Source organism: Narcine bancroftii, chromosome 12, assembly GCF_036971445.1.
Source record: "Narcine bancroftii isolate sNarBan1 chromosome 12, sNarBan1.hap1, whole genome shotgun sequence".
NCBI classification, from domain to species: domain Eukaryota; kingdom Metazoa; phylum Chordata; class Chondrichthyes; order Torpediniformes; family Narcinidae; genus Narcine; species Narcine bancroftii.
The window spans coordinates 72431963-72451327 of record NC_091480.1 but is presented as its reverse complement, the minus strand read 5'-3'; the positions used below and the strand labels follow the sequence as shown (position 1 = coordinate 72451327).

General features: G+C 40.6%; 1 protein-coding gene across 2 annotated transcripts; it reads left to right on the top strand.

Annotated features, from left to right (window-relative positions):
- The first annotated feature begins 248 nt into the window (after window positions 1–248).
- On the top strand, window positions 249–18771 carry LOC138747526 (male-specific lethal 1 homolog). 2 transcript variants are annotated; one of them, XM_069906812.1, is made up of 8 exons: window positions 249–856; window positions 2576–2793; window positions 5120–5496; window positions 7811–7875; window positions 12040–12107; window positions 14680–14804; window positions 15390–15462; window positions 17383–18771. In XM_069906812.1, the coding sequence occupies exons 1-8, from the start codon at window positions 467–469 to the stop codon at window positions 17471–17473; spliced, it is 1407 nt and encodes a 468-aa protein (XP_069762913.1). In that variant the 5' UTR covers window positions 249–466; the 3' UTR covers window positions 17474–18771. The 2 variants fall into 2 exon arrangements, with proteins under 2 accessions (XP_069762913.1, XP_069762914.1); XM_069906813.1 differs by lacking the exon at window positions 249–856 and adding an exon at window positions 886–1299.
- Window positions 18772–19365: the final 594 nt, after the last annotated feature.

Here is a 19365-nt window from a genome sequence, read left to right as displayed (position 1 = left end):
TAAAATAGGAATGTTTGCACAATGATGCTGCTGCAAAACATTGACGATAAATCTGAACACTGCTTGTCTGTATGTTTTGCACCGAGCAGCGGAAAACACGGTTTCATCGGGATGTACTTGTGCAACCGGATGACAACAAACTGTCGGGTTTGCAGAATGTGCCATTGCCTGGGTGCTTGGAGACCGAGCCCCCTGCGCGTGACGTCAGAAGGGAGCAGCCGCGCGTGCGCACTGTCAGGGAGGGAGGAAAACAAGCAGAGAGGCAGGACGAGGGGTCGGGGGAGAGCGGGGCAGCACAGACATGAATGACACAATGAAACACACTGAATAAAAGCAGCTGCGCCCACTGCCATTCAATAAAGCGGCAGCGCCGCCCGCCTGCCCCGCCAGAGGCGCCGAGCCTCCGGGGGAGATCGGCCGCCGAAGGAAGCGGGGACAGGCCGCCCGCCGAGTGTGGGCCGGCGCCATGAAGCCGGGCCTGCTGAAGCAGCCGGGCGGGGTGGCCGAGGCCGAGAGGCGGGCGGCGGTGGCCAGCGAGCACGATGGCGACGGCGGAGGCGAAGCGGTGGGATCGGACGGCCGCAAGGTGAACGGCAGCGAACACGGCAAGGCGGCCAAGGGAGTCCGGGCGGCGGCTGGCGGCGGGGACGCGGCTCGAGCACCCGGGCAGGGCGTTGCTCCAGTCCCTGGCTTGGAGGCCTTACACTGGGGTAAGGCGAAGCCGCCGCAGGGCCCGAGTCAGAGCGTTCGTCTCAAGCAGATCGTCCTGCTCCAGCTCGACCTCATCGAGCAACAGCAGCAACAACTCCAGCTCAAGGAGAGGGAGATCGACGAGCTGAAGGCGGAGAAAGAAACGGTGAGGAAACTAAAATGGCGGGGCTGCGTTTAACCATGCCCGGCGCTGACAATGACTGCCGTTCAACGTGCGGCGCTTCGGGAAGCCATCTTAGCTTCTGCTAAAATGGTGGCGCTTAACCGGACGGTGTCTGCCGCACTGCGCGTCGGGAATCGTAGTCCGAAGTGGGCTCGGTCGTACTGACCAACTGGCTGTTTTGATCGGAGGACTACAGCTCCCAAGTAGCACTCGCGTCAGGTCGGACAGCCGTATGGGCGCATGGCGATGACGTCATTCTCATGCGATCTTCCTGCTTGGCCTGTAGTTCAAAGTGTTTGGAAGAGAGGGTTGTATTTTGTTTCTTGTAACAACCGAAAAGGCGTCTTACATACGTGTTTACACTTCATAGACCCATGGTGCTCTTCAATATTTTTGCCATTCGCAGAGATGCCTCTCATGTACAAGTGTGTTTCTTCAACTCTTCTGTTTAGTGTTGAATTAAAACAGTGATTGTAGTGTTAATTTTGTCATAGAATATTGAGAAATTTTAAAAATGGGTACATGTACATTTTGTTGCTGTCGGTGTAGTTTGTTGCAATGGTTTGTGTTTCAATGGTTGTAAGGCCTTTTTTTAAAAAAAATCATATTTTCATTTTTAATAAAGTCATTTAAATTGTGCAACATCATTGTATAATGGTGTTCACAAGACTATCTTGCCTCATGACCATTTCATTCTTAGTTTGATCCCAAGCTACTGTACAAGCTACATTAGGAATCTAAGCATAAAAACTTCAGTTGTCAATATTGACTATCATGTTAGCATTCTATCCCTTGTAAGTTTTCCACTCCCAAAGCTAAATTGTTTTTTCTGATCTGAAGTTGTATATTTTTTTTGACCATGTGCAAGTTTGAATTCTATTTTCGTCCAAGGACATTGGCGCAGAGTTGTCATAGGAGCACTATAGGAAACTTTAGAACTTGCTTTTCCATTTGTTTTAGTGACGGCTCCATTTTGGGGTGGGAGGATTGACTGCTGTCTTACAACATTCTACATGAAATTCGATGCTTAAGATCCAATTTTCGTTCAGGCTTTTTCTTTTGCAAGGAATGATGTTGGCCAAAAATGATAGTGCTCATTTTAATAAGATGAAAGACACTTTATTAGCATGGGCTCTATAATCAATGAACTGGCCACCTGCTGAAATAATCACTCAATTGGCAACTTGGGATAACCTGGGTAAGAGGATCAAAAATCCATGCACAATAATTCTTAACTCCTCCATTGGTCAATGAGAAAATGGTCATTAAATGAAAGTAGTTGTTAATGTTCCAAGCAGAAACCTTTCAGAATTATTACTTATTCCTTGGGGTTTTTTTGTGTGTGTGTGGGCCAGATGATTAGTTACAAGCTTAACAACAATGGTAGAATAATCTTAATGTTTGACTTTGGGTTGGCAGCACCCAAACTAGAGCAATAAAGAACTTTCCTCCTGAAAGGTGCGCTGTGTCAATGGCAACAAGCAGGTAAATGCTGTAAATATATTGGCCATTTATGCCAGAATTATGAAGATAATGACAGAATTTGTGACTCTTTAAATCGGGGTCCAATCGGCATATCATGTTCTACACCACTCCTTCGCTGGGATGTGATATCAGTTCTAACAATCTGGATATGATTCCACAGGTGAAAACCTTTATTTCAATACACAGGGTACTTGAGGTCTTTAGTTTTCTTTTTAGCTTCTGGCACGTCTTGAGCGCATGGAAAGGAGGATGCAGTTGGTGAAAAAAGAGAATGACAAGGACAAGTATCGATTTGTTACTGCAGTGGATGGGAACGAGGAGGAGAAGAAAGCATCCGAACCAGAGAAAATACAATCAGCGTATCAACCTGAACAACCTCTGATTCAGTCATCGAGTCATCCAGTGGAAACCCATTCTGGGAAGGGTTACAAAAGGTACCCAGTATGCTATAAGCAGATCCGCAAATACATTTTGGTGCTACTTTTACTAATGCATGGTAGATTGCTGACTGTGGATGCAAAATTGTGAGAGATGGGAAAAATGCCTCCCCCCCCCCCCCCCCCCCCCCCCCCTTTGCCTCGACAAATTTATTCTGGTTTCTCATCAGATTGAATAAATCTTTTACATCATACTAAAAACATGATAAACAGTGTGTTGCAAATTATAAATATATATAAGTATTGATTAATGAAAAGTGTATTTAAGATAAAATTAACTGAAATGGAACCATAAAATGCTACAGCACAGAAAACAGGCCATTCGGCCCATCTAATCACTGACCCACTCCCATTCCATTATCCCTCCAGACCTCTCCCATCCAAAATGCCTAACAGTATTTCAGGATTGTAAAAGTAAAAACATTTCTTAACTGAGCTGTTGTAGTCACATGGCAATGGGCTAATTTATGGTGTCAGTTTCTCTTGAGGGGGGTATGTTTTAAATGAGGCAATTTTTATCATAGTGGTTTCAAAATGATTTCTCATTTAGGGTGTATTAGGGTTTGGGGTAGACTTCCAATGCACGGGAATTCAATGTCCTAACAATTAAAAAGAGCATGTTAAGATCATGGGGGGTGGGGTGGTATCTGCTTTCTAGGAATCATATTTCAAACCCTTGTTCCGAACCATTGAAATGTGTATGTCCTGCAGTAGGGCATAGCTGATATGCTGGTTTTCATTATTTTTTCACTTGCAATGCAGTCAAGTATAACCATATTCTTTTTGTTTAGCGGTTTGACCAACCACAGTTCTTGCCCTTTCTCTTCCATGTTGATTGCAATGTTTGAAAAGTAACAATCATTTTTTCTTGCTCCAAGTCACAACATGCATTGTTCTCTCTCTTCAGGCAGAATATTATTCAAACAGCAAAACTAAATGCCACCACAAGTGGCTGTGTGAGTTTAATAACTAACTATTTCTATGTGACTAATCTCTGATGCATGGCAAAGGGAAATATAATTGTTACCTGCAAGTGTGGCACAGAGAGCGTAGTGGTCAGCACAATGCTGTTAGAGCACCAGTGAGCCAGATTTGAATCCAGCGCTGTCTGTAAGCAGTTTGTGCCTTCTCCCCATGTCTGAATGGGTTTCCTCTTGGTGCTCTGGTTTCCTTCCACCCCTCAAAACGTACAGGGGTTGTAGGTTAATTGGATGTAATTGGGCGGCACGGGCTCTTGGGCCAGAAAGGCCTGTTCTGTGATGTATAAATTTAAAACTTTGAGTCTCTGCATAGTTTGCAGATGCACTATGTAAAATAGAAGCTTTAGGGATGACTTTATTTTCCTACTTTGAATGTGATTGTCATTTTTGGCACATTGCTTTAGGTATGGATAAAGAGACAAAGGGATAATGGAATGAATGGTTGTCTCTCCATGAGTCGTTCTTCATTCCTGAGTCAAAATCCTGGAGTTCCCAACATAAAAGTACCGTGGGACTGGCTTTATCTCACCAGGTGCCAGAAGTTCTGGAAAATGTCTCACTATTATCTTTTAAAATTTAAAATTTAGATATACAGCACAGTAATCGGCCATTTCGGCCCATGGGACTGTGCCACCCAATTAACCTACAAACCCTGGTGCACTTTGGACAGTGGGAGGAAACCTCTATGCAGACATGGGGAGAACGTACAAACTCGTTCCAGCATGGGATTCAAATCCCAATCGTGGACACTGTAACCGCTACGTTAACTGTACCACCCTTTTTAAAGGAAAATGAGGATATGGTATAAATACTTGCTAGCAACACCCACGACCAATAAGTAAATAAAAGGAAATCCAGGTTGACATGAAGGATCATCATTAACCTTTAAATCCATTAGCAAATCTTGTGAAGAAAATCACCTCAAAAATGAGTAATTGTTTAAATTTAGAAACACTACTTTGTAACCGGCTATTTCAGCCCACTAGTCCATGCTGCCCATTTATACCCAATTAACCTACACCCCTGGTACGTTTTGAACAGTGCTGATTTGTGAGAATGCAGATGAAATACAGGGAGAATATTACAGCGCGCGATTCAAACCTGCTCCCTATTGCTGCTACTGTAAAGGCGTTGCGCTAACTGCTACACCAACACTGCCGCCCAATGCCTTTGTTAGCCCTCACAATGCGAGTAAATGAGCTTCTCTATCTCGTGCACGATGACTAGAGGAAAGCAGTCCCTGACACTTGCTGGTTAAGGAGCTGCGTTTGGTATCTAAGTTTTTGTTTTGGTAAGTAATTTTGTAAAAACAAAATGACTCATGAACCTTGTGTTCCCTTCAGGAAATCTGCGCTCGGAACAATAGAAAGGAAAGGACCTGTGAAAAAACTTGCAGCTGAATTCTCAAGAGTGAGGACAAAACTGGCCAAATCCTCTTCACTCCGACAAGCCTCAAGTAGCCCCTTACCAGATAAAGTTTCGAAACGAGAACTGCGAAGTAAAGAAACTCCAGAGAAATCTAAATCTCAGACTGAGGGGGTCCACAAACCAACCACCATAAAGACTCAAGTTTTTTCCAGCAGCAAAGATCAGTCAATATCTAATGACATTGAAGAGGAACCGTATCTGTGTACAACTGAGATGTACCTATGCCGGTGGCATCAGCGACAACCCTCCCCTCTCCGAGAACCTTCACCCAAGAAGGAAGAAACTGTAGCAAGTTAGTATAAAGAGCATGACAATCTAGAGGCCCTAATGTCTACAGTAAGTGGCCTGATGATGAGGAGAGAAATCAAATTATTTTTAAGTAGGTGTTTTATTTTGTGTGTTACTGACAAACTAATTCCAGAACATAAAAGGCAAGAAATGGTTCTGGTTTATAGTTCAACAATCCAATTGGCCCTGATATGGAATTTACAGAAAAGTAAAAGGAAAAAAAACTGGAGTTATTGGAAATGCATGATAGAAACAAGATGCTGGGAATATTAAGGTGGTATCTAAAGAAGTTGAGCTAATAACCTCTGGTCAGAGTGAGGAACTTTCCCTCTCTCTGAAAGATGAGGCCCAAAGCATTAACTCTTTTGCTTTTCATGAATGCTGCTTGACCTTCTAACATTTTCACTTTTATTTGCCTGTGGCACTTTATGACAGTTTGTTGAATGTGAAGGGTGTCTCTCCACCAACATTCATCAGTACACTGGCATTCACATTATCCTAATTATGAGATTTTAAAAAGACTGGGGGAAAAAAGTTTCTTAACAAAAATGTAAAGATGAATGTTGGTGGTAGCAGGTATGATAAACACGTTTAAGAGACTTTGAGAAAGACCCGTGAATATAGTTTAATTAGCATCAACTTCAGCTAGACATTGGGGCTGAGGGGCCTGTTCCAGTGTCCATGTTTTAAAGAAAAAGATCATTTGGAATGATCCAATTCTTCATGTCTTAAGTTTTGAAACCTTGGATGGGTAAAGGTTTTTTTAAATCCCAAAACCAACAATTCAGGCTTAAGCCCTTCATGGTATCATGAAGCTCCTGACGATGCAGGTACTCACCACAGTCCCAACCTTGCTCATAATCCCAAAGGCTCATAATCCTCAACAACACCCCTTGCCCTTACCAGACCACTTCACCTGTCCCTGCTGGACCTTAATCTTCCTTGATGAGCTCTCCTTTTCTTCCCAACTGCCAATCCCTTCTCTTCATTGATGTACTCCCCTTCTTTCCACCCCCCACTTCTCTTACACCTCTACCAACCTAATGTATATAAGGACTCAAGCCCGAAATGTTGATTATGTATCTTTGCGATATAAAATTCGTAGTTTGACTTGTTGAGTTTCTCCAGCATTGTGTTTTACTTCAACCATGGTGTCTGCAGACTCTCGTGTTTGCAGTTTTGCTTTATATACTAAATAAAATTTGTTATGCATGTTTAAATATAATACAGTACATGTTGGGTTTCAATGAGCCTTATTGTTTTAGGTCAGTCCTATTACTCCTTGCTTTGGCACTTGTGTCGTTTGAGTTCCTGGGGTTGAAAAAACTGCTTTGTCTTCTCCCCAACTAATCTAGGGGTTTGCAAGCCTGATTGTGGTTGTCTCATTTCACCACGATTGGAAACTTGGCCTTGAACAAAATTGTCATCAAGTGTCTGCTCAGATTCTTGAGAAATGAAATCACTTAAGTAAATAAAATTGGATGAATTAAACTTTTTTTACATAGCTAGTTCTCAGGCCTATGAAATGGGCACGGATAAAGCTTAAACCTCAGGGTTCACACTGCACAAAGAAATGTGGACTTGATTCAGTTTGCATGGTTACAAACAGGAAACACAAGATGATTTTCAGCTTTTGGAAACGATAAAAAGTTGGCGATCATCTTTTTTTTAGTCTAATTTTGTATACGTTAAAGTATTCAAATATTACTTGAGATGTAATGAGTCTAATAGAGCTGTTTTGAATTTGAAAGCTTCCTGTAGCAAATAAATAAGATTTCTGTATTGTTTATAGTATTTTGTTTTAAATTCTCCGTCAGTAAAGTTGAATATCAGAATACTCTTTTGAATGGGAAAGATGTGGGTTGCTAAGATGTTCAAATGTTTTGGGATAATCTGAATTTTGTGGCAATTTATGTTTGTACATTTGAAATGTAGTCATTATTCTAAGGTGGAAAACAGCAGTTAATTGTATAGCAGCATTGTTACAATTACTAGATTGTTTTCACTTTCAAAGGTATAACTATTGGCTGGAACATCAAGAAAATCTCACCTGCTCTTCAAAACAATGCCAAAGGATCAACTTGAAAGGGCAGGTGGAGTCTTTTCAGAAAGACAGATGGCACATCCACCTATTCCTGTTTCTCATGGGCTAAATCCTGGGTTTTGTGGTTCAGAAATGTAAACAAAAGAAGGAAATATTGCGGTTTGAATTAGCACAAGAGTCCTATCCATTTTGTATTAACTGAAAAGAATCAAAGAATCCTGCATTAGTCTTTCAAAGGAAATGTTTAAACTTGTTTAAATCTGGTTGTTTGCAGTACCATCCTGGAAAGAGTACTCAGCGAAGCCTCTCATTGACCTACAGCCCGATGAAGTAATTGAGGTACAGCAGCAAATTGCAAAAACAGCTAATTTATTTTTAAAATCTCATCCTCTGGGCTAATTTTCTCCATTTGTTTATGTTGTGCTTTAATGTGATGCATCTTCCTCTAAATAAGATGCAGCTCTGCCAGTAATTGCATTATGCCCCTTCTGTCTCTGTCATCTAAACTGTGTCAGTGAACTAGTTGTTGCAAAAGTCAAGTATTTGGCCTTGGAGAGTAGGAAGGAGAAAATAAAAATGACGTTCATGAAAGATTAAGTTGATGGATGTGCTTAGTCTTTGGAGTTTGGCAGTTCCTTGCGATCTACTTCTGAAGTACCGAAGTAGGCACGGTGTCAACCATTGCTCTTTCTGATTTTGTGTGCACTGGGAATGTGCTGCTTTTAATCTTGTTGTTGAAACCTGGAAAGTTTTAGATTTAAAAATTTTTAAATTAGATCTACAATGCGGTAACAGTTTCTCAAATGTGCTAATAGATCCTTGTACTGTTGCCTTGCTGCAATCCAACCCTTAACCTATTCAAGAGCTGCATCTATCGTCTTTATCATTTCCTCTAACTGTTCACTGTAACAGTGCCCTGTTAACAGTTAACAGTTCCCGGCCACATCATACAATGTAAAGTCGTCGGAGTTTTACAGCATCAAAACAGGCACCTCGACACTTGTCCAAGTTGTCTACCTGAACTTGTCCCATGTATCTTTTTTTGGCCCATATCCCCTTCAACCTTTCGCTATTGTGTACCTGTCCTATTTTTAAAATCCTGCAGTTGCATCTGCCTGTACCACTTCCCACATTATACAATACACCCTTTGTGTGATTAAAGGTGCTCGTCAGGTCCCTTTCACTTTTTCCCCCACCCCTTAAATCCTTAATGTTGTCTATGTTCCTCATAATTTGATGTAAGGTCACCCCTCCAGCTCCTTGTGCTAGTTTCTAACCTCATGATAACACAATACCACCAATCCTGGTAACATCATTGGGAATCTTTTTATATTAAAAAAAATCCTTTCAGCTCAAAGACATTTGTAAGCTAGTCTTTAATGCATTTGCTCTGTGATGTAAGACTGCTTGTTTGTTGCAACTGCCTTTCATACTTCATGGTTCATTCTATTCAACTCCCATTATGGCAAGAATTCCATTTATTGCTGCAGGTGTCATGTTTGTGCTTTTGCTGGATCATTAGTTTAGGTCTCTACAATGTTGGCCTAATGGAATAATTGCATTGCTGCTACATTCCCATCACAAAGGTATCGGCTGCATTTGACTGAGGTTAAAATTGCCACAGCTACTACATTTGCTGCAGCTATGATAATTTAGTGCCTGCAATAGCTAGTGAGCATCTGCGTACACTGCACTACTTGTTGCTGTGCAGTAAACACCTTTCATTGCTGGATGTTTTTATCAACACAATGTCTGTCTTTATAAAATGCATGAAATCGCTATAGGATGTTTAAGATATCTTGCCTATTTTATATTTGTATCATTTGTGATCACGTTATGCCAGGTACTGATTTGATCAGAAGAATTATGGACGAGCTATTTAGGATCCATGATTCTGGTGTAATGTTGGAACGCAATGCAGTGGGTCACTTGGCTGTGATGGAATTCCTTGTCTGCGAATAAATTGTAGCCTCTATCTAGTGGCAGGAATATGCCACTGCACCATTTGAGCACGGCAGTATTAGAATTCTGATCAGATGTGTGCACCATCGTGAACAATGATGCGGTTCCTTTCCTAAGCCTGCTTCCCACAAGTTAGAGCAAAGACGAATACAACAGTTCTATTTTTATAGCAACTCCTTTCAAATGTATTAACTGTTGATGCATCTGAATGCTTTAAAAATAATTTAGCATCCAAATCCAGAATTAATGCAGAAGAGATTGTCTTTTGAATCCGTCAAATTCAGAAAAAACGACTTGGTGATCATTACATTTCAACAACATTTTTATCCTTCTGTAAGAATCAATTTCAACAACAGGTTTTGAGTCCAAGGGATAGAGTAGTAATTGCAGAATCTTTCAATTTCACTATTCAGTGGTTTCCTCTCTGCTTCATGATCAATCTCCTTTACCATTTTTCACTTCATTCCTTTTCTGTAAACAAGAGTCCATGAATTTCATTTAAAAATAGTTTTTCCTTAAATCTTCTGCAGAAGAAAGATCCTAATTTCTACCATCTCCTGCAGGTGGAACGATTTCCTAACTTTAATCCTGAAAGCCTTGACTCTTAATTTTTAGACATCAACCTGGTCCTGGATTCCCCAAAATCAGGGAATCTGTTCTCTATTGTCTGACATTCCTTAAATAACTTGAGTCGATCAGATCATCTCAACCTCAATTTGGTGAATTCAACCTTGTCTTAATTTAACATTTGCAGATTGTCCATGGTGAAAGTCAAAGGTTTGAAATTCCAATCTATAGAAATCTGTCACAGAGCCACATCCAACTGGTCTTCCCATCATCACCCACAGATCTCATACAGAACTGTATTGGATGCAGCAGATAAAAACAGTTCCCTACTCCTTCAAGTCTAACTTTTGGTTAACCAGTGTTAAACATTTCTTCACTCGAGCATCTTGTCATTCTAATAATCCTTCAAAGTAATCAGTTCTCTTTTTTGTAAGTTTGAGTTGCTTGAAATGGCAACTCCATTGTTTTTCTTTTTACTACACATCAGTTTAAAACTTCATTTACTTTGGAGTTCTGATGTCATGCAGTTATTTTAATGGTCATTATATGACAATGAGGAAATGGAGCCTTCTGTTAAGATCAGAAGAAAATGCATTTTTCCCATAGTCATGTTTATTGTCTGATTGCACAAATACAGCCCAACGAAAAAACACAAAACCAGACATAACACTCGTACAGACAAACAATGCAGATGCAGGACCAGTATTCGTATATAAATATTGATGAAAATGAGAGTATCGGGTGGTTCGCGTGAGCAGTTTCTTTGGTCATTCAACATTCTCACTGCCCATGGGAAGAAGCTGTTCCTCAGCCTGATGGTCCTGGCCCTAATACTACTGTAACTCTTTCCTGTCAGAAGCAGCTGAAAGATGCTGTGTGCAGGGTGGAAGGGGTCCTCAATGATTTTTCACACCATCTTCAGACAACGATCCTGGTAAATCACCTCTCTGGGGTGAGGGAGACTCCAGTCTATTTCTCTGTAGCAACCGTACCACACTGTAATGCTGCTGGCCAGGATGCTCTCAATAGAGTTATTGGTGGCTGGTAACCTTGCCTGCTTCATTCTTCTCAGAAAGTGCAGTAGCTGTTGTGCCTTCCTGACAAATGAGATGTTGAGTGCCCATGATAGGTCACTAGTTAGCGAACTCCAAGGAACTTGGTGCTCTCCACTCTGAGTTGTTGATGTGTAGTGGAGGATGGTTGTTCCTGGTCTTCCTGAAGTCTACTATCCTCTCCTTGGTCTTGTCCGCGTTGAGAGTCTGGTTGTTACACTCTCTCCATTCCACGAAATTTTGCACCTTTTCTCTCGAGTTCAACTTCTGTTGTCACATCTGCAAACTTGATGACTGTTGGAGCTGGATCTGGTGAAGCAGTTGTGGGTTAGCAGTGTGAGTAGGAGTGGCTGAGCACCCAGCCCTGAGGTGTTGTTTTTAACTTGGGGATGCCCCAATCTGCAGCCAGTTTGTTCACAGCAAGATTCCACCGATTTAATTTAAAATATCGACAAAAGTTTTAATACTTGGATAATTAGAAAGCCACTGTTGTCTTAGTAAAGCTGACTATTAAAGAAGTCTCAACCAACAAACACGAGTAAAATTGTAGCCAGTCTGGAATGGCACCACGGTGTGTGTTTTTAAGTAATACAATTGCGGAAGGGAAATTTTTCCTGTGTTGCAAATAAAGGCACCATCCCTTCTGGTACAAATTTATCTGAATAAATATTTCCCACACAAATGATCTAAATGTGGATTGTTTATAGTAACCTAATATCTGCCTGCCAAGTCAAAGTTCCTGTTTCCTTCTTTCCCTTGATTCACCTCCCCAAGAGGCTCAAAAGGGAACATTTCAGAACTAGACAATTTCTGGCTTTTACCGTTGCAGTTGCTTCAATTGTAAACTCTCACTGAACTCTGAGAACACTAACACCAGTCTTTAAAACTGAGATTGCTCACTTATTGACTTTGCTTGTTTTAGAATTTGGACGATTGTGTGTTCGCGAAGCGACATGCAAAACTTGAGCTGGATGAGAAAAGAAGGAAAAGGTGAGCGAGGTCTCCATTTGAAAACTGAGTAGCTTGTGTTTTTGATAAATGATTTGCAAATCTGATTTCATTTGTTGATCTCTCCACACAGGAGGCCATTTTGCTAGTCTCTGCCTGCTTCTTGAACATTTCTAACAGTAACCTACCCCTGTTTAATTTCCCCTCCTCCCCACCTCCACCGTTTAGTATCACGCAAAAACACAATGCTGGAGAAAGAATGTACTTTATATAGCAAAGATAAAGATGTATCCAACGTTTCAGGCTTGAGCCCTTCATCAAGGTACAAACAAAATGTAGCCAGGCACTTGAACACGTGCACCTTCACCCACGGTGTCTGCAGACTTTTGTGTTTTACTTCCTTACCCTTGTGTATTAACTTCCTCCTCCAAGTCTCCTGCTTCCCACCTACACTAGGGGTAGCCAGAAGTTAGACTAAATAGACTGACAACTAAATCCCTGAACTAACTTTTAAATGCAGTCTGTCATCACTTTTGCCATGGGACACTGTAATTTCATTGTGTTCTGCTGCAACATGGGATTGGGAACTGCATGGATTTTAATGTGGATTCTAAGCCTTTGGGAAACAATTCAAAACTATTATTTTTCATGTTTTAGCTCCCTTTTAAAAGCATTCATTCGTTGTTGATTTTCTTTTAATAAAAGTCTCCATTGTAATATTTAAATTCTATTAAATCTTTGAAAGATTTGACTTGAGTCAAAGCTCCATATCCAGGCTTGAAATCTGTCCGAGGCTTTCTGGGGGATGATACTTGCTAGTGGGGTGATGCAGCTAGTGGCTTCAATACTGGTTTCCAGACCTTGTGGAGTTCGCACATCCTTCTCCTGGTACTTTGGATTCCTCCCACATGCCAAAAGAGACAGACTGGTGGATCGATTGGCTGCCGTAAAATGCCCTAGTGTGCAGGTGAAAGGTAGAATTGGGAGAGAGTTGAGATTTGTAAATCAGTATAAATCAGCCTTTCTGAGTGTGGGCCCCTTCAGCCCCACCCCCCTCACCTTGGTTCCTTTTTACCTCGTGTAACATTTATATTTTTTATGTAGTCAATGAGAGAAGTACAGAAGAAATCAAAACAGGAAAGGGGCCCATAAACTGAGCAGAGTCGGGGGTGAGGCCATCAACAGGATAAGGTGAACGGCTGGTGTAAACAGATGCTATTTGGACAGCACAAACACACATGCTGTGCGATTCCATACCTATGCCTCCTAGTCACCACAGAGATCTTGGCCAATCTCAAGCACACAGTGGTCCACAAGGTCAGCCCATCCACAGCTGGGCAAGGCAGGTGTTAATTTGTAGAGACTGAGCAAGCAAGATAGAACCCCAGGCCATTGCAAAGGCTGCAGCCTTGGCTAGGTGATTTCTATTTGTTGGGAGGAATTTTGTCTGTTTCAGTAGAGTACCTGGGAGGAGGGTGGTGATTGAATAGTAAGGCTTTCATTTTTGCTCTGTTTCCACCCATGACACTGATGTTTCACAGGAACAACTGACCTGCACATGCCCAACATCAAATCTTACTCTCTCACAGTCAAGCTGTATGTTCACTTTAAGAATTTCCTTACTTGTAAATTCCCCTGATAGGAAACACTTGATCTGAATGGTAGGCTGAGAACTAGTACACTTGTCCAGTGAGGATAGGGGAAAGCCTTTTTTGTCCTACTTTTTTTTTAAAAAAAACAAATACAAATGATGATTTGAGTTCCCAGAGAAGGTCATTTCCACACATTTTGAATTGTACACAACCTATCTTTCTCTTTTGTCGAGGATATTGATGACATTTGAAATGAAGTTGTTTTCATCATGAACTTGCTTATTGTATCAGTTGTATACACCCATTTCAATCAAACCAAGTAGGTCTTGAAGATTTTGGTGTCACAAAAAAGGTTTTAGTTTCACCAGCTAGAATATACTGTCGGTAAAGTAAGTTAATTTTTGTCTGCATGTAATCTGATTAACTCTTATAATTGGTGTTTGACAAATATTATCTCAGCATTGTTATTTTGTGGATTTTAATTAATTTGAACACAAGAGATGGGAGCAAGACAAGGCCTATGAAACCTGCTCTACCATTTAATAAGATCATGGGTGTCTGGCCATGGATTCAGATCCACTTGCCCACCTTTTTTTTCTCCATTATCCTCAATTCCCCTAATATGCAAAAATCTACCTGTTTTTAGTATATTTAATGAGGCATCTCTTGGGTAGAGAATTCCACCTTCTGGGGAAGGTGGGGGAGCATCTCCATCCTAAATCTGCTTTCCTGAACCTTGAGGCCATGTTCCCCTTGTTCTTATTTCACATTGCTGTGACTGTATTGATTAAAGTGATTGTCCCTGTTGCTGAACAGATAATGGTTAATAAAGACTAGAAAGCACTATCCATCAGCATTGTTTATTGCTTATACATGCACTCAAAATTCCAAAAGTTCACATGCAATTGTTTCTTGTGGTTGGTGCTGGGAAAACTGTTTAATGTATGTGAGACACCCAGTTCAAATATAATCACATGCACTTCCGTGGTTTGTCATCATCTCTTTTGCCATTTTTTCCTCAGGTGGGATATTCAGCGGATTAGAGAACAAAGACTGCTGCAACGTTTGCAATTGCGAATGTACAAAAAGAAAGGAATTCAGGAATTGGAGCCAGAAATCCTGTCTTTTTTCCCTGAACCAGATGATGGTAGGTTTAAATGAGGTTTCAAGCTGTCCTACTTGCTGTCAACTTGTAGAGTCACAAGGTCATGCAGCACGGAGTAGGTCTTTTGGCCCAACTTGTCCATGCAAACCAAGTTGGCTTCTGGGCTGATCCTTCTAAGCCTTTCCGTACATCTGTCCCAATATTTTGAATATCGTAATTGTACTCTGTGAGGGGCGGCACAGTTGTAGTGGTTGGCTCAATGCCTCTACAGTGCCAGCGATTGGGATCGGGGTTCTAATCCTGTATGTTCTCTCCGAGTGGGTTTTCTCTGGGGGTTCAGGTTTCCTCCCACCCTTCAAAAGCGTACAGGGATGTAAATTGGGCAGCACGGACTCGTAGGCCTGTTACAGTGCTACATGTCTGAATTTTTAAAAAAATTCTGTAGCTTCTCTGGCAGCTTGGCCAAAAATGGATGACCCTCTGAGTGGGGCAAGTTGCTCCCTCTGGTCCCTCTTAAATCTTGCAGGGAAGCTGCCATTGCTCTGTGTTCAACATGTGATCTTTCCACCCAACAAAATCCTACTTTTGCACAGTGAAATTAATAATTGTTTTCTCTTTATTCTACAGTGGAATCTCTGGTAATTACCCCATTTTTACCTGTGGTGGCTTTTGGAAGGCCTCTACCAAAGTTAACACAACAGTAAGTTCCCACTAATATGCAAGAAAATAATCTGACATTGTCAGTATTGCGATTTAATGCGTTGGTCAGGTTTAATTTCAAATTTAAAAAAAAATTAAAAATGTTGAGGATTGCCAAACTTTCTTTCTATCCATTTAAATTTCAACGAAATGCCCCACTCCACATTGATGTATTTTAGAGTGCTTGGAAAAATCCATTGTATGAAAGGCAATAAATGTTCAGAACCTGGAACAGCATGGCACAGGAATAGGCCTTGATGCCCAGGAGTCTGTACTGACATTCCGCCCAATTTAAACTAAACACTTCCATTTATACATACATATTTCTGTATTCACTCTGTTTGGAAGATTCCACCAATAATGCCTGCCTGTTCCAGGCACCAACCACTGTGGATTTATATTTAAAAAAAAAAAACACTTGCCCTGTACATCTCCTTTAAACTTTCCTCCCTAAAACTTTAACACTTGTCCTCTAGTATGTGACTTTATTTTATCTGGTACAAATAAGATTGTGCACCTATCAACACCTCTTGTACTTTTATAAACTTTTATCAGGTGTAGTGACTATTTTCCTTTTATAATCGCTTCCAGGAATTAGAATGTTGTTGTTGTCTATGACTCGTTCAAACAAATCTGTACTAAAGTTGAGTTTTCCACAGTTTATTAAACATTATTAACAGCTGCTACACATTGTTACAAGCCATTAAAACTTTGTTAGATGGTGCTTAAACTTTGTTAGGCAATGATTAAATGATTAATAAAAGTTGTAGGAACATTCTAAATGTCTTACCATTTTGTAGAACAAAGAAACACTGGACTGCTTCTGCTTGTCTCTCTTGCAAGCATTCTATGACCTTCAGAATGGTTGTTGCCAGGATATGGCATGAATTGTGCTTGCAGTTGTCTATATGTAGTTTTGTTGACATAAAACACATTTTAACCCTTACATCAGGTCTCCCCTCTGTCCCCTGCATGCCAGAGGAAACAAAGCTAAGTTTGTCTATTCTTTCCTTGTACTTTGTATCTTCCAATCCAGACAACATCCTGGTAATGCTCTTTTGTACCCTTTCCAAAGACTCAAAATCCTTTCTATAATTTGGAGACGAGAGCTTCTGTTGAGCTTCTAAAAAGTGCTTTGGCAAAAGTCGAATCTTTTTCACTTCATGAAATTATTTTGTATTTTTAAACTTGAGAGTAAAAATACAGACAAGACCAGGAAATTCCATGCCTTAATGTTAGGGGTTCATTATAATGCAATTCTGAGGTAATTTGGCTTTTTAATCAAAGGAATTCAGTATGTAAGCATAAAGATAAATATTACAGAAAAGTTGAAATTAAATTTGACTTTATGCAGTCAATTTAAACTGCATAATTTGTGAAAATGACTGGTAAAAGAGCAGTGAAGGTGTAAAACCCCAACTGAAGAGTTAAATATGACTGATGGAAGCAATTAAAGTTCTTACAGATTTGTGTAATAAATAGGATTTTTGCATGAGCTAAACAAGAAAATCTGCAGACACTGATTGCAAGTGTTCTTTATGTAGCAAAAACAAAGATTCATAACCAATGTTTTGGCCCTGAGCCCTTCATCAATGTAATATATACTTGTTTTTTGTGCCTGTGGCATTTTCTAGTTGATTTAGTTCTACATTTTTGGGTGCTTCAGAAGAAAACCACTGTCAAAATGTCATTTAGATTCTCTTTGTGTCTTTAACTCTTGTCTTTGAAGTTAAGATTCTCGTGTTTTATTAAAAATCACCAAGTCCTGCAGTGATCAACTGGCACAAAGATTGCTTGAAGATTCTTGAAGATGTAATAAGCTATCTAAAAATGAGAACCCTTCCTATATTTAAAAAAAAATGATTTGAAGACAAGACCAGTAAACTCCCACTGCATAACCCTCTAACTTGCCTCCCTGCAGGAACTTTGAGTTACCCTGGTTGGATGAGCGGAGCAGGTGCAGGATAGACATACAGAAAAAACAAACACTGCATCGAATGTGCCGCAAATAGATGCTTTGGACAGAAACCTGACGTATTCTGCCCAAGTTATAAACTGAACTACAAGCCAGCACTTGCAGCCATCTGGCAGAAGATTCTGTGGGTCTTCTGAAGGACTGTCTGCCTGAGGATTCAGCGTTTATATTGATGTTTATAATTGGTCGTTGCTTTATCAATAACTGAATAGTTTCATTTCTTGCCTTTGTACTTTTGCTTACTGAATTGAAAACTATCATTTTGTTTTTGTCTGTTGAATTTGGGCAGTGAGTTTTAGTCTATTTTGCAGATATGACAATGTATAGAAAAATTTGGAATCTTGTACAGTAATCTTGCACCTTTTTTTTAAAAAAAGTTTCTTATGTAAAGATGTTGCAAACAGCTCTGATTTCTTGGAATTGTTTTTTTTTAAACAATACCTGCCTTGATTAGAACGTTCTTAAGGTGGAGGGCCACATCGGTTTATTGAATCCACCTCTTAATCCACGGCAAGGTTGACAAATTCAATGTGCCTGATCCTGCTGAACACTGGAACCTGGGCTGGAAAGTGAGTTAGGTGGAAGATGAAAATAATATCTCTCCCAATCTTTGCCCCACATACAGCCTTTTCACTAAGAATTCGGGTTGAACTTCAGCTGAGGAAGGAGCAAAGTGTATCCCTTCAGCAACCTAGATTCTGTTTGAGGATAAGGGGACATGCCAGGAACTTTGAGTTACCCTGGTTGCATGAGCAGAGCAGGTGCAGGATAGACATACAGAAAAAACAAACACTGCATCGAATGTGCCGCAAATAGATGCTTTGGACAGAAATCTGACGTATTCTCCCCAAGTTATAAACTGAACTACAAGCCAGCACTTACAGCCATCCGGCAGAGGATTCTGTGGGTCTTCTGAAGGACTGTCTGCCTGAGGATTCATAATTAAGACACAATTTTGGGACTTAACAATGGGATGATCTGTTGGGATGGGTGGGGGAGGGGGGTGGTAAGAAGCATGAAATACAATCGTTACACCACCATAGTGGTAGTGAAGAAGAATGAAAAACATTGTTGGTTCTGGCTTCAGCCAAATGAATTGAGATCTGTTGAAGAAGGTGGTGGTTTGACTTTGCTTTAATTAATTCTATGCCCAGCCAGTGTTTAATAAATCAGACCTCTTGAGACTTTTACCCCTGTACGACCAGGCTCGTACTGAAAGTATTAGTAAGCCACGAAGGAAGATTTCTGTGTAGCTCAAACCTGAAAAAGGAAACTCTCCAGTTTGAATGTTGTAACATGTTTTGGTGAATGCAGAAAATAAAAATTGGCAGGTAACTTTTGTGATTCTGTTACTTTGCACAGAACTATTTTATGATTAAGGGCTATGTTTGATTTTGGGGTCAGTCTGCATGAAAAGCATAATGATCAGTAACGCAAAGTTAAAATCACAATGGCGTAGGAACAGGAGTAGGCCAAAAATGGCCCATCGAGCCTGCTTCGCCATTCAATACGATCATGGCTGATCTAATTTATGACCTAACTCCACCTACCTGTCTCCATATTCCCTAATTCCTCTATCATGTAAAAATTTATCTAACTGAATTTTAAATATGTTTAATGAGGCAGCCTCAACCACTTCCCTGGTTAGAGAATTCCAAACATTCACTACTCTCTGGGAAAAACTATTTTTCCTCATCTCTATCCTAAGTCTACTCCCCCAAATCTTGAGACTGTGTCCTCTTGTTTTAGTTTCCCCGGCCAGCTCAAAAAACCTTCCTACATCTATCCTATCCATACCCTTCATAATCCTATATGTTTCTATAAGATCTCCTCTCGTTCTTCTGAACTCGAGCGAATACAATCCTAGACGATTTAATCTTTCATCATAAGTCAACCCCTTCATCCCAGGGATCAACCTAGTAAACCTCC

Excerpts from the sequence above, each read along its gene's own strand:
- LOC138747526 (XM_069906812.1), top strand. The coding sequence starts at position 467 with ATGAAGCCGGGCCTGCTGAAGCAGCCGGGCGGGGTGGCCGAGGCCGAG. Across the intron at positions 14,805-15,389 it reads TTTCCCTGAACCAGATGATG|TGGAATCTCTGGTAATTACC; the intron begins GTAGGTTTAAAT and ends TTTATTCTACAG. Across the intron at positions 15,463-17,382 it reads CTACCAAAGTTAACACAACA|GAACTTTGAGTTACCCTGGT; the intron begins GTAAGTTCCCAC and ends GCCTCCCTGCAG.